We start from the raw sequence: 21,082 nt of genomic DNA on the forward strand, positions 1-21,082 counted from the left end.
TAAGTGTCTTTGCATATGCCCAGCAGCAGAAACTGAGATGCCTAGGAAACTTTACCCGTGGAAATTTAGGCACCTAGGGACTGTAGGCAGCTACAGGGTTAGGTGGCAGCTAAGCAATGGTTTTGTGAATGCCATTGGTGGCTAAATGTTAGTCATAGGCACCTCATGGGGCAGTTAGGTGCCTAACTCCCCCTTGTGAATCTAGCATATAGCAGATACAGTATTATCTAAGTTATGGAAATTAAAGATTTTAGCTGAAATTCATCCTTCCTCTGAAATCCAGTACAAAGCCAATGCACCACTTAGGTCTCACCTAAACTATACTTTGAGGGTATAAATGAGATTTCAATTGTGCTCAAGCCTTAACCTGGGTCCCTACACAGGGGCAAATTTCACACATACAAACTTATGCCAATGTCTTTAGGTGCCAGCATAGACTATTGCATTGGTTTTGGAGTCCAGGGAACTCTAACTTTCCCACATTAGAAATACATTATAAACTGAATTAACACAAAGCTTATGTTAATGTGACCTCGCAAGTATATTTAGTTTATGGAATGTACCTGCCAGAGGTCTTTCTAAAAATTTCAACATGCTCTTGGCATAGTTTCTAAAGATGGTGTGTGTAGTATATTATACTTAATGATTTATAAAATATACCTATATAAATTAAGTAATTTCTAGCAGCTGCTCATGTATTTGGTTCTGCTGAAAAGCTCTTCTTTTTTTTTTTTTTTTTTTTTTGATGCCTGGTTAGATTTCTGTCTGGAATTCATGCACACCCACACACACAGGTTTAGAGTGGGCCTGGAGTATTAGCCTTCTGCAGCAAAGCTGGAAAATACCTATTGAGCCTGAATGAATCAGAATATATCTGTCTGAAAACTTTCCCCATTGCTTGGATGTTCATTATCTTGTCTGCCTTCCCTTTCCTCCCCCTGTACGAAACAAGGGAAGCATATTGTATTTTTGCCACCAATATTTTTAATTACCTAGGGCTTTTCCAGTTAAAAATATATAGCTGTTTATGAACTGATAAATTATTCTAATTGATATGGAAAAATTAATAAAGCATGAATAGTCATAACAGGGAACTTCACCCTAGGGGAATGCATTCATTTACTGTGTATCCTTTGAAAACATAAAGCAATTAATTGTCATGTTTTTAATCATTTCCATTTACAATTTCCTATTTATGGTATCAAAGATATTTGTCTTTAAACAAGGTATTTATCTATGAGAACCATTTTTCTCTTCTTGCTTAGACCCCGCCCTCCACAAACCTCTGGTGGGATCCACTAGCAAATTCCTAGATATGAAATGAAGAATGAATATTGTATTCAATTAAAACCGCAGAGGGAATTTAGGTAAGGAGAATGTAATTACCCGTGTTAGTACTACATTAAGAAACTAATTGAAATAAATCTATCATTATATGAGGCAATCTGTGCATCATTCATATGAGATAGTTGACGTTGGATGACCACATATGCCTTGCATTTTCCATTTCTAAAGAACAGGATAACATCAAATTAATCCATGAAGTTTGAAATGGGAAAACTTAAAACAAAACACAAGTTTCTTGGGAGACTTGATGATTCTTAGGATTAGTAATGAAATGCAGAGACTTTCAAGACTAGGTTGCTGCTTCAAAATCAGATCAGGTTAGTAATTGATTTTTACCCTGCATACCCAGGCTATACCATTTCTTTATCTATAGCATTTCTAAGCTATTCACTCTTTTCTTTCTGTCCAGGCAGCCAACGTACTTGCCCTGCCCTTCACCATCTTCTATGTTCCTTATTCTAACTTCTTCCTCTCAGCTTCCCTAATACCTATCTCATGTCCATTTGGTCCATACAAAATGGTGCTCCTAAGATCTTCTTTGTACATCTGTCTGATCACATCACCCCTCTCTTTAAATCCTCCCGCTAGCTCTCCCTGTTTCATTGCATCAGGTTTAAGCTTCTTGCCCTTCACCACTCTGCCTGTCTGCACTTGCTTCTCTACATTTGCCTCTTATTGTGTAGACTTCCTCCTTTTCTGTGCTGTACTGACAGTGCCAGTCTGTCTGTCCATTTGCTTCACCTCCAAGCATCTCTGTGCCTTCTTCCATACTGCATTCCTCTATGCATGGAATGCACTCCCTGAATTGCCCCATCAGGACACTACCCTCTCTTCATAACCCTGTGCACCTCTGCTGTGAAACTTAAAGAAATCATCCAATTAATGATGTCTAGGCTGAATGGCTTCCGTACTGGCAGTGTGGCTGAGACTGAAGTACCGTCTCACACGTAGGGCTCCATCCAGGTCAGAGCTGAAGCATATTTGCAGACAGTATGAGGAAGCCTCCATTACTCTTGCTTGTTCTATAAGTATTCCTTTCATTACCAGAGTTTTCAGTCCAGCCACTTTTAGAGTATAAATTTAATATTACAAAGGCATCAATCCCACTTTGATATAGTGCTTTAAAATCTTCACGTGAAAGGCATCGTGGGCTTAATCCAACTCCCGTTGAAGTTAATGGCAATTTTCCCATTGTTTTCAGTGCAGCTGGATTTGGCCTCACATAAATTCCAATTGTTATAATTAACTTTAGACAAAATATCAAAAATAAATATCTTGCGATGGTGTAAAAAATAGTAGAGCTGGGAACACAACCTTATCTTTCACTAACAAGCTATAGAAAGACAATATATACCAACATTTTCCTTTAGCTGTATTTTCTTGATAGCAGGGGGGAACTCGCCAAAATCTCTCAGCTAAGATTTGACTTTTTAGATCTTCCATTTATGAAACAATGACAACAACACAAAACAACTCAGTTATCTATTCTGCCCAAGGGGGCAAGGTGCATTGTCAGGACCCCAGTGTTGTTAATAAAAGGGAGTACAACTAGTTATCATGCTAGAGTTACTAAATAAATCATGAAACTCTGTTATGGACCTGATTCAGCAGCATCCTCTACTCTTGCTGAGTAGTACTTACTCATGCATGTCATCCGTTAGAATTCAAGGGGTGTACGTGTGCAAGTGCTAGTCAATGTGAATAAGAGTTGCAGAATTGTACTGTGTGTGAGCTAATGGCTAACTGGGATAGAAGTGTACTCAGAAAAGCTTGGAAGAGGTATTTCCAGACAATGGTATGACAGATGTATTTCAGCAGATGTACAATATTCCATGAGAAAAAAAGTGAAAGATAAAATAGGATTAAAAAAGAGACCTTGAAAAATACAGTATAATTATATGGACCCACCAGCAAGACCATATGTCCCTGAGGAGAAACCCAGCCCTTAATCCCCAGCTACTATGAAAGCACTGTGCCTAGACCCTGCATGGGGACCTATGACTAACATGTTTTCTACCTACTCCTCTCTAGCTGCTGGAAAGGAGAGAAGGCAATATTTCTGTCTTTCCACCCTCCCTAGACCCTCCTGGTTACTGGGGATAGAGAAAACCCTCTACTCTTCCTATCCAGCCTTCTAGTTACTATGCAGAGAAGTGATGCCTTCCTATTCTACATATTCTTTGGCCTCTGATATTGAGTATTTTGTGGGTTACTCTGCCATAAATACTTCCGTTGCTTGCCACTGCATCCTGTCATAGCTTTCCTAAGAGCAACAGCAGTGTGAAATTGACAGGACTCCTGCTCTGCCAATCCCTGCAGTTCTAAACGGTAGCAGTGCAACTAATGAAAGTCTTCCCAAATTTAGCTCTGCTTCTGTTTGGTGAAGGTATGAGCAGTGATGGCAACCCTAGATCTTCTCTTTGCAGTCACATGAAGACATCACTGTATTGGTTCACCTCTGAAAGGGGAATCTTCAAAATCAAAAGGGCTAAACCATTTACTTTAAAAAGTGAAAGCTTTCACCCTGATGTTTTAACTCTAGCTCACTGCTTCCCATGTATTTCCCTCTCATTAGGGAAACTTTTCTACCCCTGGATATAAAAGTTATCAAGAGGTAGATTTAAAAACAGCTATCAAAGTCCTTTAGCTCAGTCAGATGGAAGCTTCTATTTGCAGGGAGACAGAAGTGTATTAGCGTTCTCAGCCAGCTTACCCCTCCTTCTCTTTGTAGCAAGTTAACAAAATTTGTTTGCTTCCTTTCTCCATCCGCTGGTAGGAGGTCATACTACCTACTGTCTACACTGGGATATTTGGAAGTTGGAGAAAATAAGATTTAAAAAAAATGATTTGATCTTATTTCAAATCAAAACATTGATTTTTACATGTTCTGGAGTGGTTTATAGGGATATTCCCTAGTACCACTAATAGCGGCAGGTTATATCATTTTTGTAACTATTCATGCACTGTACCTAATAGGGACATGGCACCTTCTTTTCATTCACTCCCACCCACCTACTGGCTTATGTAGCTGAGCCTTCAGTATTCGGCACTCCGTCCTGTGAAATCATGACGCAGAACTGGGTGAATAATGGAAAAATGTTCATTGAATAATTTTATGGTGGAAAAAAAATCAATGAATTTGAAACTATTAGCAGATCGGCACCAAGGGGGATACCTCATCTGATCTCCACCAGGGCTGAATTACAACTGTCCAGGATCTCTTCAGGTGGGGCTGAGAGATCTTCTTCCTCCCTAGCCCACTACTTTGTCCGCAGCCAGGAGCAGGGAGGCCTGAGCCCAGCAGGGACCCCTGTGAGAGGGCTGGGGCTCCTGCCACCCCGGCTCTGATGAGAGTGGCAGGAGGGACCGCCACAAGTGACTGTCTGCTGGGGTGGTGGGATTTTTTGGCGACTCCCTCTCATACACAGTCAGCGCCCTCCGCTGGGGGGGGGGGGGGTGCCAGGCAGCTCCTCCCTTTTCACCCCCCCATCCCACACACCCCGGGCTTTCTGTTTGCGGGAAGGTGGCCGCGGTTGGGACCCGACCTCCATTCCTGGGGCACCCCAATGGGACCCCGCTCTTGCTTCCTACCCAGGCTGCTGGGGTCACTGGCGGAAACCCAATTTAGGGGCTGGACCCAGCCCCAGCTGCACACCCAGAGCCGGGGCTTGGCTCGCACCCGGCCCCTGGGCTGATGCGGCTCCCCGCGCCCGCCCCTCTGCCGCCGCGCCCCCTCCCCCCCGGCGTGACGCGGCTCGCGCCGCTCCCGCTCCATCCCGCCACGCTGCCCGGCCGCTCGGAGCGCGGCCCCTTTAAAGTCGGGGCTGAGCCGCCGGTCCCCGGTCCTGTCTTCTTCCCCGGCGGGCACCAGCTGGCCGCAGCGGAGCCGGGAGGGGCTGCCCCCTGCGCCGCCTACCGTCCCCTCGGCCACCGCCCGCTCACACCGCGCTGCCGAGCCCGGGCGGCCAGCGAGCGGAAGGCGGCGGGCAGGAGCCGGGGGCAGGGCGCTGCAGCAGCAGGGGGCGGTGGTAGGCAGAGGCGCCGGATCCGGAGCTGGGTGGGGGGCGCGGCCGCTAGGTTCCCAGGCGCAGCCCCTCATGCGTGAGTCCGGGCATGCTGGCACTGCCCGCGCGAGTCCCCGTCTATGCCTGGTCTGAGCCGCCCGCCTGCTCCCCTTGGGTCGGGTCGGCGCCTCCCGCGGGGCTCGCCGCGGGGACATGCCGCGCTGAGGAGCGGCTGGAGGCGGCGGCGGCAGGCAGGGGCTCTCCCTGTGCCTGGGATCTAAGGGCCGGCGCCGGGCAATGACCCCCCGCTCCCCCGCCTCTGAGGACTGAAGGGGCTCGGCACGGACCCGCCGCGGAGGGCACGCGCGGCTCCGGCGCTTCAGAGGAATGAGACTGTAAGTCCCGGCAACTTTGTTTCTCTCCCATCGCGGTGCCTTGTGATACGGTCCGGGGCGAGGGCTGCAAGGGAGCCGTGGGGAGCTGTGGGGGGTGGGAAGCGCCTGTGTACATCTATATAGTGGCGGTGCTGAGAGCCATTGAACCAAACGGTAACCCCTTGGGAACCACTTCAAGCCAGCGGGTGCAGCGGTGGGTTACCAGCTAGAAGTGTGAAAAATCGGGACGGGTGGGGGTAATAGGTGCCAATATAAGAAAAGGCCCCAATTAAGGACCGTCTCTATAAAATCGGGACATCTGGTCATCCCACACCCCTAGTTCCAGCACCTATGCAGTGGGGCAAGTGTTTCTAAATAAAACATCTGACCGAGACTCTATAGCTGCAGAGAGAGCCTGTGTGTGTGTGTTCAGCCCAAAGAAAGACACCGTAAGGGCAGGCGGGCTGCTTGGCTTAAACGCGATCTAGCGTCTCCATCCTCAGTTACAGGATAGCTGCAAGTGAGCAAGGTTTGGTTAGCCCCACACGCTCTGCTGCAGATTAGTTATCACAAGGCTGGTAGGCAACAGCTCTTCAGCAGAGAAGGGGGATCCTCTGGGGGAACACCCTCGCCCACTCCCCTCTGCCCGGCCTGGGGTCTTGCATACACGAACAGTCCCGCCTCCCCGTGCGCCCTGTAACTTTTGCGATGAATTTCTAAGCGTGCCGGGGATAGCTGATCCCCGCCTAAGGAGTTGTCGTTTTGACAGGACCTTTAGTCTGCGTGATGTTAACTACCTAACAGAATGGCGTGCAAGCTAGTGACCTCACAGAGTTGGACTGTAAAATCTGAACATTGCAGCATGTTTGACAACCTGCGGTTGGATTTAATGTTTCAAATAAGAAGCCATTTGAAATGCTGTGAGAAGAGAATTAAGTGATTATCAGTGTAAAGCAGAAATGGTGTTAGCTGGATGCAGAAGTGCTAATAATTTGGGGTAGGGAGAAGAGGAATCTTGAATTCCACAGTGTTAATTTAGCCTTTACACTGATTGGCTGATCATTTCAAATGCAAGATGAATTCTAGACAGGAGCAATTGTCCATCCCTGAAACATGGGCATTTAACTGACACCTGAGTCATTACTTAATGGTTCAAATTAATGTCTCAGGATATTTCCATGCTATTTTCCATCTGTCGAACTGATAATCAGTATTTTTTTATCGCACTTAAAAGCTACAAATATACACTGAGATATTCTGAGCCTTAGCAAATATTATTTCTATACTGGCATCTTTGATGGGAAATTCATTTCTTGTGTGCCTATTACTTTCCATGCCCGAATGCAATCTGAGTACCTTTTGATCCGGTCTTTGAATTGTTACATTTCTTTCTTCCTGGTGGTGTTTCAAGTAGACTTGTTGACAAGATTAGGTGGGGTTTTTTTAACCTTTTATTAATAATGAGAATATTATAGCATTTACTATTTTCCTTTATTTCAGTTACATAATAGTAGTTTTAATTCAAAGGATGAATGCAAAATAATTGAGGGGGGAGCACAGACAGATACATATTATTTTTAAAGATCTTTATAATAAACTCCTTAATGCCAATATTTTGGTAATCACTCCTAGCTATTAGCATATAGTGTATGGTATTTTATCCAAACATATTCATTTCCCCTGTGATTATGTCGTAAGAGGAGCTGAATGAGATGCATGGAGGATGGGTTTGACAATTCAGTTTATCCAAATTAATTATTTTTTCTTCAGATATTGGATTAAATCAAGCTTCTTGCTCTACTGTTAAGATAGGTAATGTGATGTAGAAGCTTTTCATTTTCCCAACTGGGAAGATCTTTTATTGTTCTACTATTGAGAGAGTATCCATGCTGAACAGCTTAAGATTTCTCTTTTACTAACAACCCACACTGTAGGTAATGGTTAGCTGAAGGAATACTTTAATTTACTAGTCAGAATTCTAGACCTGTTTGCCAAGAAGGTAAATTAAATGCATGAAAGCTAATGTTTCATTTGAATCTCTTCAGATATCTGACAACCTTTAGAAGTAGGTGACCTCCAGTAAGTTATCTTTGTGATGTGTACAGTTACACTCATGCTGGTTGATAGCAAATTATTCTAGATAAACCGAAACCTGACATTTCAATTCCTTGATTTATTTTTTAAATAGTAGCTTCATGGAAAAAGCTCTGCTTAAAATATTTGGGTTTAAATCTTGGTCCCATTGAAATCAATGGTAAAACTCACATAGAGGCAGGATTTCACCCTTGATTTTTATCATCATTTATGGCTGAGTGCCAACTAGCTTTGAGTTGAAAATGACACGGCAAAGTCTAAATTCGATTAGTGACAGAATTTACAACTCTCCGTAGAATTGCTATTGCATATTGGGCTATGCTTAAGAAATATAAAAAAAGTATTCCATATTCAGTAAGTAGCATTATGTTTTTAAAAAGAATAGACTGCTCAGACTTTACATCTCTTGTCATATAACGTAAGTCAGAATTCTTTGTTGAAACTTTTGTCAGAATTCATCATAAATAAGTTATAGCAATGTTTAATAGAGTCAACTAATGAAAAAAGTTATGCAAAATAAAATTCAGAAATTATTTATTAATATTATTTGACTATCTATAGAACTGGTTGAAAATTTAGAGCTTTATTAGGGTCCGGTTCTAGTGGGTGGCTTTAATGAGGAGGGCCCTAAGCACCTTCAAGAGAGGCTCAGTACCTTGTAGGTTTGAACTGTTAATGGTTAATTTATTTGCCAGATGACAACAAAAATTAGGTGATTAAACTCTTTGAAAATATGATTTTGATGAATTCTGTTTTTTTAAAAGACATTTACTGATTATTAGAGATGGTCAGTTTTGATAAGGTTGAGAATTTGATGAAAAAAACAGAAATAGTCTGCAAAATTTATTTTTGAAATTTCCTCCCAATTTTCTACCAGCTCAAAACAAATAACTTCACTTAAGACCTAGTCTACTGTTCTCACACTGCTAAATTTGTGTTATAGTCTCAATGTCTATAATGTTCCATGTATTGGAAGCAAGATTGGTGTATTGATGAATAAACCACCTTTATATAATAACTATATAATATAAAAAATGAGATCCCACCACCATTGCACAAAATTAGAGGAAGTGAAAGTTTGAGATGGTTTACATTTTCCTGAATGCTCCCTGGATATGAAAGAAGATTCTGGGTTTCATTTGAAAAAATCAAGTCTATGTATTAGATTTTCAAGAAAGCGAGGGACCAAATTATAATATTTTTTTCAACCACATATAATACAGACAGGTATGATGCAAACTTCCCCTCAAGTTCTGTCAATGCACATCAGTTCTAGAGATTAAAAATGAATCCCCACAAACTTCAATGGCAACAGGATTGGACCATTTTGTCACAAGTACATAGAAGTCAATGTTGAAACTCCCATTAACATCAGTAGTGTAGGATTGGCTCCCTGGGGATTGATCTTGCAAAGTACTGAGCACTTTCAGCTCCCAAGTATTTGTATTATGGTAGCACCAAGAGGCCTCAGCTGAGTTGGAGACCCCATTGTGCTAGACCCTGCACAAACACAGTAAGGATCCCTGTCCTGAAGAATTTATAATCTAAATAATCAAGATAGACAAAGGCTGACAGGAGAAATGACTCTCCTAAGGTGATCTAGCAGGTCAGTGGCAGAACCAGGACTAGAACCCAGATATCTTGACTCCAACTAGTGTCCTGGACCACACTGCATCCTGAGCACTCATTAAAGTCCATGGGCGTTGAGGTGTCAAAACACCCTTGACAGCCTGAGCCCTACATGATCATTTCATGAATGTGTCCAGAGGGGAATAACTAATGCACTGTTACCTAACTCTGATCTAGTTTTTAGCTAACTTCAATATTTACTAGTAATAGCTGGCCAAAGAACAGCATATCGTTACATATTGTTTATTCTGTGCTGTTCTTGGTCTTCACACCCACTTCTTATTTTGTCATTGCTTTTAATCACTTTCACACCAAGGCATGGAGTGAGTTTGACTGCTAGAAGCATGTATTTCAGGACTGTAACAAATGCCAGGAATATAATTTATTGGCTCTAAATGAACCTGCTTCCTTACAGACATTGTAGCAAATAATTCCAAAAATTCAGAAGCTCTAGAGATAAAGCGCCCTAAAATTTCATTGTTTTTTTTCTGATGCAGAATAAGTAGTAGTGAAAAATTATAGGCCCCAGTTGTGCCATTTATTTCAATATGGAATGCTGACTAAAATTAAGTATCACAATATGGTCCAGGGTTGTCTACTAGTTCTAGATATTTTTCTTTGTACTATAGATGAAAATCATGCATGTATAAGGGTCCATGCAAGGCTTCTTATGGTGAGGTTGAACTGATGATAGAGAGTATGGTTGGAGCAACTATATAGGGGACCCTCTACTCCCTTCATGCTATATCGGGGATCTCCACACTGTCCCCACATAAGCTGATGCTAAAGTTTAGTCCACAGAGTGGGCGTGGAGATATTTGGGTTAGTCTACAGACTTGGGGTGAGACAGGATCTAGGGTTATGTGGATCCAGTGTAGCTAACACTGCATGCAAATGGCACTGAGAGACAATGGCCATTATCTCAGACCATAGATACATCACTGTCAGCAGTAGCTTCAGCAACATCAGTCAAAGATGATTGACTTGATATCCACCCAGCAACTACAATTTGGAAACCCTGTCAATAGGACAGGAGCCAAATCCACTAACAGATACTGAAAAGCCTGAATTTGGGCACATTACAACTGGGCCTCCTTTTAACCAGCACAGTACTTAGAAGTGTCTCAGAGGTCTTCTTGGAGATGTTCCAATAATGTATATGCCTACTGTACTGATTGGCCTGGCCACTGGACCAGTGAACTATTCAGGTGGGACCAGTATTATGAGGATAAGCACAAGTGGCTGACACAACCTTAGACAGACAAATGGTTGTGGATTACTAGCATGTAAAGACAGCCATCCTGGATCTTCTGGAAACAAATGATTCTGTGGAGAGAGGTATCCTTTGGGACACTAGCACTCAAGGACTTTTGTTGGAGGTGGCTAGAATCAGAAATCTACTTAGTGTTGCACATGGCAGAGCTGGTTGTCTTGGAATGGTTCCTGCAGATTCTTCCTTCATTGGGAAGAGAATGGGCATACAGACACTGGACAGAGTCATTGGCCAAAGAAATTCCCCTTTCAGAAGGTTGTGTTTTTTGCATCACTGGTACAGAGGGAGTGTACAGGACCAGTGCAGCTCAGTGCGCTCTGGAGAAGAATTGGTGGGAAAACTTCTCCATTTTGCCCAAATAGACTGCAGCAGAATGATACAAGCCATTTCCCTTCTCAAGAGAGAAGACCAATCACGGAAGTGACAGAGTTCAATCTCCAGGGTCTAGTTCAGGGAGCAACAACGTACCAGAGAGAACCATATGCTTCCATTGTGAGAAAAAGGGACAGATGTACAGGGCTTGTCCTGACATGGGTGTAATTACAGCACCTCCTGGTGGACATCAAATGAGACCCAAGAGCATGTTTCTTCTTTCCCTCTTAAATTTACAGTGCCAGTATGGGTTAATGTGACCAAGGGATCTGGAGACTCTGGCTATAGTCAAATCCTGGTGCAAGGTGACTTGGTTCAGTGACTTGTGCTGTGACTCACCACCTGGCAATAGAGGAACATATAAATATCCTGACAGGAAGAACAACCAAAAGTTTGTGTATCCAGTCAAAGTGTGAAACTGGACCATTTTACATAGTTGATAGGAGAAATCACTGGATACGAAGGAGCAGAGGTTAAGCACCATGAAAGCTATGCTGCCATAGGCTTGTTCTACCCGCTGCCCCCTCACAGGGGGTCCTATCACATACAGGGTTAACAGGTAAGTTACCGCTTGTTCACTAAAGTTCTACAGTTCTGAGAGGTGGGCATTGCTGCAGAGAGAAGCTATTCCTCCTCCCTAACTCCCAGACTCATGGAACCTCCATGGAGAGGCTTCCATAGGGCCAAAGGAAGGGGAACTGATGCTACAGTAGTGGTACTCTTACTTTTGCACCCTTACCCCCCACTCCATTAAACAATACTGTTCATACCAAGTGAGGTTTGCACTTCCAGCCTCTGCATTTCAGCTGCTAGTGCACTAATACCACATACCACTGTTCTACCTGCAATCTTTTCTTCATCAAGGAAGGTGATTCAGGTGCACAGGCATAGCACCCAATAGGGCAAAAATTTGTTGTTGGAACCTAGGTCTATCATCTCCACTTGGATTATTAATCAATTAATGCAATTATACTTAATAGAAGATACAACAGAGATTTGGCAAGCCTGGCTATTTTCACCATACCTCGGATAATTAATCACTAATAGTCACTCTGGAAACATACATTTTGTTCTGTGTGACACAGTCCAACAAATGTTTTCCAGATTAGTCATCTACAACAGCATAAACAAGGAGCATGTCATTCCTGAGCTATGGCATTAATTAAGTCTTGTTTACTATTGCCAAGAATTGGGTGAATAATACATTTGACAAAATTTGCAAATATTTTGAATACATTAATTAATATTTTGTTTTATTGTTCACCACCTCTAGCTTTATCTATATGAAAAATATAGATAGCTGTGCCACTGTTATAGGTAGCTGTGACATGCTAAATATGCCATGCTGTGCCACTGTTAGCTTGGTGCAAAACACAGGTTAGGAAGCAGGTGTGTGAAATGCTTTTCAGTTCCTGGATGAACTAGTGAATACTGAACTGCTTCTCGAAGATTAGCAGAGCAGATTGTTATTCTGTTGTTCATTTTAGAAAATGGACACTTCTATGGGTGATGCCAAGTGAATTCACAGACATAGTTCTGAGTTTACTCAAGATGAGATGTATGTCACATCTTTGGAGATGTCAGAAGACAATAGGCACAAATCCCTTTAAAATAGTGAGATGCATTATATGGATTATTATACAGGGGTCAGTAGCAGCTCCAGAGTTAAGATTGTACTGAAGTATATGCAATACTGTATTTGCATTTAACTTGCAAGGGGAACTACACAAAAATGAGGAGCCTAATTAAGCAGAAATTAAAAGCAAGACACAATTGAAATGCATGCAAGCTACATGGAAACTTTTAAAAAGCACTACAATGGAGGCTCAAACTATATGTGTACCCCAAGTAAAATAGATAGTAAGAGGACCAAATGCCACCAGGGCTAAACAGCAGAGGAAAGGAGGCAGTTAGAGATAACAAGTCATCTTTTAAAAATTGGAAGTCAAATCACACCGAGGAAAATAGAAAGAAGCATATAAACTCTGGCAAATCCAGTATAAAAGTATAAATAGGCTGGCCAAAAAAATCAAAACAAACAAACTTGAAGAGCAACTAACAAAAGACATAAACTAACAGCAATTTCTTTTAAAGTATACTAGAAGCAGGAAGCATGCCAAACTATCAGTGGGCCACTGGATGATCAAGAGCTAAAGGTGCTAAAAGAGCACTCCTGGAAGACTAGGTCATTGCAGAGAAGCTAAATGAATTCTTTGCATTGGTCTTCACTGCAGAAGATGTGAAAGAGATTCCCACGTCTGAGCCATTTTTAGGTGACAAATCTAAGGAACTGTCCCAGATTGAGGTATCAATAAAGGAGGTTTTGGAACAAACTGATAATTAAATAGTAATAAGTCACTAGGATCAGATGGTATTCACCCAAGAGATCTGAAGGAACTCAAATATGAAATTGCAGATTTACTAATTGTGGTATGTAACCTGTCACTTAAATCAGCCTCTGTACCAGATGACTGGAGGATAGCTAACAAAATGCTAATTTTTTTTAAAAAAGTTCCAGATGCAATCCTGGCAATTACGGGCCAGTAAGCCTAACTTTAACAGGCAAATTGGTTGAAACTATAGTAAAGAACAGAATTGTTAGACACACAGATGAACACAATATCTTGGTTGGGGAAGAGTCAACATGGCTTTTGTAAAGGGAAATCATGCCTCACAAAATCTATTGGAATTCTTTGAGGGCCATCAGCAAACGTGGACAAGGGTGATCCAGTGGATATATTGTACTTGGACTTTCAGAAAGCTTTTGACAAGGTCCCTCATCAAAGGCTCTTAAGCAAAGTAGGAGATTATGGGATAATAGGGAAGGTCCTCTCATGGATCAGTAATTAGTTAAAAGAGAGAAAACAAAGGGTAGGAATAAATGGTCAGTTCTCAGAATACAAAGAGGTAAATAGCGGGGTTCCCAGGGATCTCTTCTGGGAATGGTGCTGTTCAACATATTCATAAATGATCTGGAAAAAGGGTAAACTGTGAGGTGGCAAAGTCCACAGATGATACCAAATTACTCAGGGTAGTTAAGTCCAAAGCAGTCTGTGAAGAGTTACAAAGGGATCTCATAAAACTGAGTGACTGGCAACAAACAAAATGGCAGGTGAGTGTTGATAAATACAAAGTAATGCACATTGGAAAACATAATTCCAACTATACATCCAAAATGAATGGGTCTAAATTAGCTGTTACGACTCAAGAAAGAGATCTTGGATCATTGTGGATAGCTCTTTCAAAGTATCTCCTCAATGTGCTGCTGCAGCAGCAGTCAAAACATTTAACAGAAAGTTGGGAACCATTAGGAAAGGGATAGTAATAAGACAGAAAATATCACAATGCCACTATATAAATCCATATTATTCCCACACCTTAAATACTGCATGTAGTTCTGGTCACCCTATCCCAAAAAGATACTGGAATTGGAAAAAATATGGAGAAGGGCAACAGAAATGATTAGGGGTATGGAACAGCTTCCCTAGGAGGAGAGATTAAAAAGACTGGGCTGTTCTGTTTAGAAAAGATACTACTGATGTGGGGGGGGGGGGAGATGATAGAGGTCTATGTAATCATGAATGGTGTGTAGAAAGTGAATAAGGAAGTGTTATTTATCCTTCACATAACACAAGAACCAGGGGGTCACCCAATGAATTAATAAGCAATAGGCTTAAAACAAACATAAGGCAGTGCTTCTTCAAACAATGCACATTCAATCTGTGGAACTCCTTGCCTGGGGATGTTGTGAAGGCCAAAAGTATAACTGCGTTCAAAAAGGAATAAGATAAGTTCATGTAGGATAGGTCCATCAATGGTTGTTAGCCAAGATGGTCAAGGATGCAATTCCATGTTCTGGGTGTCCCATAAGCTATGATTGTCAGAAGGTGGGACTGGATGCCAGGAGATGGATCACTCAATTGCTCAGTTCTATTCATTCCCTGTGAAACATCTGGCACTGCCCACTATTGAAAGACAGGATACTGGGCTAGATGGACGATTAGTCTGACCCCACAAGACCACTCTTACGTCTTTATGTGCTATTAAGACTGAAATCCTCCTATTTCACATTTAATCTCCAGATTTGGTACAACTCCTCTTCAAAGGATAATTTAATTTTCCATATAAATTTTTTTGAAGTGAAATATTTACTTACATGTGCAGTGTTCACAGAACAATAATTGCTGTCACCAGTGGGACGAATTAACATCCTTATTGGAAGACTCAGAAGAAAGACTAAATGAGCACGGAGAGTGAATTAGCCTCTTCTTCCTAAAGTTTCTATCTCCTGAACAAGCTTAAGGTGCATTAGAGAGGTAGTGTGGATAGCTTGAACTTCTACAGCCTATGCTGTAATTGTGCTATAGATAAACAAATAGCTTCATTTTCAATTGCTATCAATCTGGTTCCTTTAATGAACACTAAACTAATTAGAAACATGAACAAATATAATTGAAAAAAGAGATTTTATTGCTATTGTTTGTATCCAGATCTTCCCTGCTGGACACTTAGTCAGGTACCTGTCTAAAGCTTCCTTCAAGGCTCTTGATGTCTATCAATTTTTGTTGCTTAAGCCTGATAGCATTATTTGCTGTGTATCAGCTGCCACCAGATAGTAGCCTTCTTTAGAAGGATGTGCCTTATTCCTTGCAGAAACTGAATGAATGACATGCATAAAGCAACAGTACTTTAGATGTCACATTTTATTCATTGGAGCACAAGGAACAACAAAAGGCACTTGATGCTCTTTGGCTGGTTGTGACTGTGCTTCTCCAAGTTACACTTAATGCTTGAGGCAAATAGCTAGTGAGAATATCTCAACCTCTCTTGATATTATTAAATGAGCTGTGTGCAATCTCTTGTACCATAAATATTCTAGGGCTCTCAATTCACGACTTGACACCTTCCAATTCAGACTTCACCTGATTATCCAGAGAAACTTTTTAAGCACCCACAATTTTAGCACTGGGAGAAGTAGCTGAGACTGGCCACCTCCTTATGCAAATCTACTGACAAGAACTCCTGGTGCTCTGTGTTTTCATCAACTAGGCCAGCTCCCACTGAGGCCATGCCTTCTCTCAACCACCCAATCTCTGCTCCTAAGAAGGGCACAAGCTCCAGGTGAGGGAGATGTGCTATGCTCAAAGTAGTGCTGTAGGGTTGGAGGGGACAAATTGTGGGAGAAGAGTAAGGATGAGTGTGTATGCTGGTGAGGGAATGGAAGGAAGGGAGAGAGGCAAAGAGATTCAGACAGAGAAAGGGGAAAGGAGAAGAAAAAGAAAACTGATGGTAAAAACAGGGTGGGAAAACAAGAAAAATGTAGAAAAATGATTTTGTAGAACTGGTAGAATACAGTCAGATGAAGCGATGGTTTACTTTAAATGGAACAAGGGCATACATATTATGTTGATGTTTATCTTCTATGTGAAGACGCATTGCTAAGTACACAGTTAATTAACGGAGAAGAAAATATGCACGTAAATAGCCCAGCAAAGGAAATTTGCTTTTGAACTTCCAGAATTTCAATAGGAATATGTATGTAGGTGGCACATTATTTATATAGGTTTAGTCATTTTCTTATACAGATAAGAGTATAATAAAGTTTTCACATCTTATATTTGCAGTACTTCCTTTTATGGACAGTATTTCAAATACATACAAACAATAAAGAGCACTATGGGGCTCATCCAAAGGCCAGTGAAGTTCACTGAAATACTCCCATTGACACTGATCAGCTTTGGAGCCAGTCCTTTATATGTGCATTCCTCTGGGGAAACTAAAACTGAGTCCAGACTATGCTGTAAATAACTCTTTGGACAGATGAATTGCAATACCCAGATATTAGAAAGTCATTAAGGCCTGATTCTCCTAGCACCTGTGTGAGTGTGCAGTTATGGGGGAAGCATAGATAAACCCATTAATTGGAGGTTTCAGAGTAACAGCTGTGTTAGTCTGTATTTGCAAAAAGAAAATGAGTACTTGTGCATTTTCCACAGTATGCATCCATGAAGTGAGCTGTAGCTCACGAAAGCTTATGTTCAGATAAATTGGTTAGTCTCTAAGGTGCCACAAGTACTCCTTTTCCATTAATTGGAGCCATCCATAGCAAGAGGAATGTAGTCTCAGGGTAGGAAATTTGTACAGTACAGGCCTCAATTTTTGTTTCATTGAAGTCAGTGGCAGAATTCCCATTAATGTTAATGGCAGCACAATCAAATCAGCAGCATATTGTTTTGTATGCCATTTGTTCAGATCTGAGAAAATTATAGAGTATTCAGAGATCATCACTGCAAATACCTACAGATGGCTTCTCATATAAATATATCCAGTCCTCTCCTTCAGCCATCACCACTGTCAAGACATTCTCAGAAAGACATGACACTCTGGAAAAATGCCTAAGACCTGCCTACGCTGTATCATGATCAGTGGAACAGGAGTGAGAGGGCCCATGTTCCCTGGAGGGCATTTTAGGAAAACAGGGTGTGCCAGGGAGTTATGCTTGAAGCAACTCAGCCACATGGACAGAGCACTGCATAGGGTGTAATAAAGTTCCACTTGTTCAACTTAACCTGCATTCACCTTCACTCATTGCAAATGAAACGTGGTGGGACCATCTGAGCTGTGAGTTCTCTGCAGTGCAACAGGTGGCAGCGTGAGCTATGGAACTGAGTCTGAAGCCCCCTGGAGCTTGCAGACACAAACCTAGCCCAGTGATGGACATGGTGCAAGGAGGAGTTTGAGGCATTCACAGACGTGGCCATGCAGGAGGACAACAGCAGGAAAGGAAAACTGTTTTACCTTATGAGGAACAAGGCAAAGAGGTCTGCAGCACTGCCTCAAGCCTCACAGCAGTCCTAGGAGCTCTGGGCAATTATTGCTCCCCAAAGCAGAACAAAACTGTGGAGCAACATGGAATTTTGTCATTTGAGGCCAATCTGAAGGGGAGGCAATAGAACCCTGTGTTACTGCCTTATGGACATTGGCAGCTACAGGCAATTTTGGGGACTTCACAGACTCCATAATTAGGGACAGGATGGTTTCCAGCACTTGGGATCACCACCTGCTGGAGCAACTGCTCTGGAAATGTGAACTCACATTCGACAAATGCTTAGACAATGGATTATGCAGCAGAAACCTCAAAAGAAATAATGAAAAGCCCAGGAAGCATAACACCCCCAGAAGCACATGCAGCTAGAGAGCAGCAAAGGAGTGCAGCTGGCCAGGGTCCTATACCCATAGTGAGATGCATTTACTCCATAGGGAGACAGCATGAGCAGGTAAAGGAGAAGTAGCCTGCACTGGGACAGCATTGCAAGGAATGTGGGATGTTGAACAATTTTAACAGTGTGTACAAGAGCAGAGGAAGGTCCCAGAAAGATTGTCAGTTATATGCGGGGTGCAAGGGGCACATCAGACAACGGTGATAATGATTCTCTCCTTGAGTCTGAGAGCACATCAGATTCAGGCTGGACAGAAAAGCAACAAAGGACAATACTAACCTTCATGCAACAATGTTAAGAGGGAAACCCCCTGTGCGATTTGAGCTAGACAGAAGGGCCTCCTGCAATGTGATTCCTCGGGGTAACTTGGACTTGAACATAACCATTAAAAAGAGCAGGTTCATTCTAATAATGTACAACCCATAGGAAAATGGGACTTCAGTTGGCACAGTCTTATTTTTGGCTTACTTACTATGAAGTTTGTGGTGGTGTATGGTAAGCATCACAGGTCCCTCTTGGGGACCATAGCCATACAAGCCATGGCTTTTATCAGCATCAGAATATTATAGTGCAAGAAGCAAAAGAGGGAGTCTCATGGACAATGGAGAAAAATTTAAAACATATAGGAATGTTTTCAAAGATGAGTGCCTCAGAGGAAAGCAGTGGCTGGAAGTAGACCCCACAGTGGAACCTGTGTGCTGACCATGAAGGAAAACTCCATTGGCCCCAAGAAAGGAACTCGAAAGTCGGCAGCATAGGGGTATCATAGCACATGTAGAGACCAGTACAGCCTGGGTAAACAGCATGGTGGTGGTAAAGAGGTCTTCAGGCAACTTACACATCTGCATAGAGCCAAAGCCACTGCACTGGGTTTTGAAAGGATGGTATTAACCACAGTTGATTACAGCTTGCTAGAAGCTTTCACAGGCAGAATATTTAGAGTCTGATATGTAAGGAATTGGTTTTGGCACATAAGCTTAGATAAAAAGAGTCCAGCATGCTGACAACCTTTCCAACACCATTTGATTACTACAGATGGCTGCTAATGCTGACTGGCATAAGCTCAAAGGACTGCCTGGGTGAAAGTAATTGCAGATGATATCCTTCTTTTAGATGAAGGGAACAATGGCACAGAAGCTGAACCAGACTATGACAGAAAACTACAAGCTTTTCTATACAGATGCAAGGACAAGAACATAAAACTCAGCCCAGAAAAAGTGTGACTCAGACAGCATTAGATGGCATACACTGGACATCTGCTCACAGCAGAGGGACTGAAAGCAGATCCCAACAAGGAAGTCAGACTTGGAAGCTTCAGTGGATGTCGAAGGGGTACAGCACTTCATAGGAATGATAAATTATCTGTCCAAGTTCTGTGCACACCTGGCTACAGTAGGATGACCCATATGTCAGCTTACGAGAGAGGCTGTTGAGTGGGACTCTGCAGGTTCCCAACAGCAAGCATTTGACAGGCTGAAATAAATTTACTGGATGCCCCTGTCCTGAAGGACAACCACTGACGCTCCAGTGTGATGTATCTGAGAGAGGATTGGATGTAGCTCTTTTTTGCAGAAGCAGCCAGTTGCTTTTCCAGCAGAGCCATGTCAGAGACTGAACAGGGGTACACCCAAATAGAAAGATTTTCTGGCTGTGGTATTTGGGGAGGAGTGATTCCATCAGTACACCTATGGCCACCAGCAATAGTGCAATCAGACCACAAACCTGTAGAGACAATCATGACAAAGTCCCTTCATAGGGCTCCAAAGAGATTGCAGTGCATGCTGATGCACCGGGTGCTATCAGGTGGAGATCCAGATATTATCCAGGATGATTATTGGTGTTAGCTGACACCCTGAGTAGGGCATATAAACCCAGCATCAGCAAATTTGGGGAAAGGGGATCAGGACATAGTGAAGCATGTTCTTGGATTCAATCTCCCAAGTTCAACAGTGAAGCTGGTAGAATCAGAGGCTATGGAAAAGGCCATCCAAATAGAGGCAGTCAAGAGAGCCAGATGACCAGAAGACAAATGCTAAGTGCATGCCTTACACCTGGGCATTGACAGGCTCAAGAGTGTGTTTACTGTCTGGGAATGACAACTCTGCTCCTGGATAGAAGGGTTTGATACCTATCGGTCTTTTGATAACCACCAGCAAAAAGACTTTTACTGTCAGTGGACTTGGAAATGGGCTGTTTAGCCTAGTGGTCAGGTGGGAGCCAGGCCTAGAGGCTAGGGTCAGAGCTGTAGTCAGTAATCAGGAGCCAAAGCCAAGGGTCAAACCGAAAGGCAGGCGCCAGAGCTGAGGGTTGAGCCAGAGTTCTAGTCAGGAGCCAGAGCCAAGGACCAATCCAGAGGGCAGGCACTGGAGCAAGCAGGTATCTGGCAAGGATGTTTTCGGAACAGGACAGAGGCAAGGTTGGGTGCAAGGCAGGAACAAGGTAATGCAGGAGCAGGCACAGTGGTGGGTGTGAGCAGTGAGAAGCTGGCAAGCTGTTGCTGGCTTACAAGCTGGCCTCTGATGCCAATCAGGTGGTGTGGCTATTCAGGCAGCCTCCTGCAGACCAGCTGTACTGATAAGCTGCCTGGAGAGTAGCTCTCTTCAGGCCCTGATTCCTGACAGTTAGCATATGAGCAGCACACAAAACCACAGGAAAAGGTGAGAGCAGACTTATTAGCCTTCAGTGAAAAGTAGAACTTAATTACAGTGGACTACTATTCAAATTTTTAGGAGGTCGAATTTTTGGGAGGCCAGCACAGCCTGCCACTTC

At 42.7% G+C, this 21,082-nt stretch overlaps 1 protein-coding gene across 1 annotated transcript in view; it reads left to right on the forward strand.

The window, feature by feature from the left end:
- The first annotated feature begins 5,118 nt into the window (after positions 1–5,118).
- Positions 5,119–21,082, forward strand: part of CALCR (calcitonin receptor) — a 266,191-nt gene continuing 250,227 nt past the window's right edge. Inside the window, exon 1 of the mRNA XM_027822731.3 lies at positions 5,119–5,746. Within this exon, the coding sequence (XP_027678532.1) occupies positions 5,739–5,746 (8 nt within the window). The 5' untranslated portion in view covers positions 5,119–5,738. The remainder of the gene's footprint in view (positions 5,747–21,082) is intronic.

This window comes from Chelonia mydas, chromosome 2 (genome assembly GCF_015237465.2).
Source record: "Chelonia mydas isolate rCheMyd1 chromosome 2, rCheMyd1.pri.v2, whole genome shotgun sequence".
NCBI classification, from domain to species: Eukaryota; Metazoa; Chordata; order Testudines; family Cheloniidae; genus Chelonia; species Chelonia mydas.